This window comes from Zingiber officinale, chromosome 5B (genome assembly GCF_018446385.1).
Source record: "Zingiber officinale cultivar Zhangliang chromosome 5B, Zo_v1.1, whole genome shotgun sequence".
Classification (NCBI taxonomy): domain Eukaryota; kingdom Viridiplantae; phylum Streptophyta; class Magnoliopsida; order Zingiberales; family Zingiberaceae; genus Zingiber; species Zingiber officinale.
In genome coordinates this window covers 120,105,930-120,108,387 of record NC_055995.1, presented here as the reverse complement: position 1 = coordinate 120,108,387, position 2,458 = coordinate 120,105,930, and the positions used below count along the sequence as shown (strand labels likewise).

The 2,458-nt window shown below is 51.2% G+C and overlaps 1 protein-coding gene across 1 annotated transcript; it reads right to left on the bottom strand.

The window, feature by feature from the left end:
* Positions 1-254: 254 nt before the first annotated feature.
* On the bottom strand, positions 255-2,008 carry LOC121985614 (transcription factor MYB28-like). The gene is made up of 3 exons (XM_042539183.1): positions 1,728-2,008; positions 1,514-1,643; positions 255-1,375 (listed from the first exon to the last, which is right to left on the bottom strand). The coding sequence occupies exons 1-3, from the start codon at positions 1,858-1,860 to the stop codon at positions 484-486; spliced, it is 1,155 nt and encodes a 384-aa protein (XP_042395117.1). The 5' UTR covers positions 1,861-2,008; the 3' UTR covers positions 255-483.
* Positions 2,009-2,458: the final 450 nt, after the last annotated feature.

Genomic DNA, 2,458 nt, shown 5'->3' with positions numbered 1-2,458 from the left:
ACCAGGTGAACTATTAACACAAAATGGACAAGCAACTTTTTTTTTTCTTTTTTTTTGGAAGAGTCAAATGAAAAACACAAAATTCTCTGTTCTTCATTGTTTTTTTATGAACTATAAATATATTAAATAGAACCAATCCAAAAAAAAAAAATTATAAAATTACAAAAGATGCGATTCAATCAATCAATATTTAGTAGAAGGAATCAATTGCTTTGACAGCTTTTGTGAAGATTTTGCTGATTAAGATGCTCCAATGAAGAAAAAAAACTAGGTAGATGATAGAAACTTGAATTTTTTGGCCACAAGATACAACAATTATTCAAGTGAAAACAAGAATATAGAAGAATAAAAATCCAGAAAAAAAAAGAAGAATAAGAAAGAGGAGGAGAAAAAGGAGATGCGAGCTTTGGGTTTTGGAGCACTCTGTGCGTGATGTTCACTAACCTTTTACAGTTTTTTGAAGATTTTATTGCTTCAAATCTTCTAAATTTGAGGTTTTGATAGGTTTGGATTCCAGATTTGGTGGTGGAAATCCTTGCCGTAAATCTCCGGAGCTTGAATCTGCTGCTGCTCCAGCAGAAATTGTTGGCTCTGCTGCCAATTGCTCAGGCAACTCGCGGCGAATTGGGTTCCCGCCCCGAACGGAGCAGTCTGCGCCGGTTGCAACGGCGGGGGAAGCGCGCCATGGAGGTACTCCAACCACTTGAGCTCCTCTCCCTCGCCCTCGCCTCCGAGCTGGGCCTGGATGTCCTTGTCGGACGTCGGCAGGTCAGACCATGGGAACATCCCCCCGCCGCCGCCGCCTCTGCTTTCCTCCACGACGCTGCGGCGGCCGCCGGCGAAGCAATCCGCCTCGTACCAGCTCCCGATGGAGGCGCCGTCGAGGCACGCGGGTGGAGGCGTCGGAGCCGCCACCGAGGTCGAGAAAATCGAGGCGGAGACCGCCGCGGCCGACATTGCGAGGTCATGGCTGGGCCAGAGTAGGTGGCTTTGGACGACGCAGTCTGCGGCGGCGAGGCCGAAGGGGAAGAACCCAAGCGAAGAGCGTCCGCTCGAGGCCGCAGCCTCGTGGCCCACCAGGAACTGGTCCGAGAACACCTCTTTCCCCGGCCGCGACGTGATGCTCTCTTCCGCCGCCGACGGCGTCAGCTGCTCAAGCAGCCCCCCCGCCTCCGCGTTGGCCGCCACGGGGACTCGGGGGTCGCTCGACGCGCCCGAGTTCTTCTCGCTGCTAGCCACCGCGCTGTCGGCCACCGGCTGGTGGGTGCTGGGATCGATCCCTCGCTGCTTCAGCTTCTTCTTGATGCACGAATTCCACAAGTTCTTGATCTCGTTGTCCGTCCTCCCCGGCAAGTGCGCCGCAATCTTCGACCACCTGAAACACAATCCCCCTCCGCCATCAACAAAAATTAAAAAAAAAAAAAAATCAACCCTTCGCCGCCGCCGCCGCCGCCGCCGCCGACGACGACGACGAGGAGGGCGACAACGACTCGCGATCTCAAAGCTCAAGTACCTGTTTCCCAGCACGGCATGGAGCTCAATTATGAGTTCTTCTTCTTGCTGCGAGAATGTACCTCTCTTGAGGTCAGGCCTCAAGTAATTAATCCACCTCAACCTGCAACTTTTCCCACACCTCTGGAGCCCTGCCATGGCATGCCATTCGTCGAGCGAGCATTAAATCACCCAACCCTGACCAAACTAAAACAAGGTCGCACCTAACTAGTTACCTGCTAGCTTGGGAACCGAGCTCCAGCAGCCATGGCCGTACTTGGTAATGTGTTTGATGAGCTTCTCATCTTCCTCAGGCGACCAGAGGCCCTTCCTGAGCTTCTGCTTGTAGCAGCAGGAGTGCCCACCCATGCCTGACCAGAAGCTGAGAACCAAGCGGCGGCGGAAAGAAAGCCAAAGCGTCAGCGTATATAAGCGCCTAGCTTGCAGTAGTGCAGCACAGACTTTCTCTGATTCTCCACAAACCTTTTCCTCCCTCGCTTTCTCTTCCTCCCTCTTCCTCTTTTAAAGTGGGAGGAAAGAGGAAAGCAGTTGCTATCTGTGTCGTTTTGCATGTGAGCTTTTGAGGTTTTTTGACCACACGCCGAGGGAGAGTAAGAAGACAGTTGCAGCAGGTCTCAGAGACGAGAATTGACATTTCCTCGAATTCCTTTCCATGGCGCAGCAGTGAATCTTCTGCCCGTGATGGTAAAACGCCTTTCCTTTTGTTTTGATCGCCTTTTCCGTTGGAAACTTCCAGGAAAATTGTTAGAACCGTAGTCGATAAAAATCGCTCTCGTTCAATTCTCAAGAGATCGACGGGGATCGACACGAAAACATGAAACTTTATAGAAAAGCTCGGAGGAGTCGTCGGAGTGATGTGGATGCCAGAGAGAAGTTAAAGCGCCCTCGGATAAAGGGCAACCACTGCAATGAATATTCCATCGAAGAGAGTGAGACTGTGGACCTG

Excerpts from the sequence above, each read along its gene's own strand:
- LOC121985614 (XM_042539183.1), bottom strand. The coding sequence starts at position 1,860 with ATGGGTGGGCACTCCTGCTGCTACAAGCAGAAGCTCAGGAAGGGCCTC. Across the intron at positions 1,644-1,727 it reads CTCGGTTCCCAAGCTAGCAG|GGCTCCAGAGGTGTGGGAAA; the intron begins GTAACTAGTTAG and ends ATGCCATGGCAG. Across the intron at positions 1,376-1,513 it reads CATGCCGTGCTGGGAAACAG|GTGGTCGAAGATTGCGGCGC; the intron begins GTACTTGAGCTT and ends ATTGTGTTTCAG.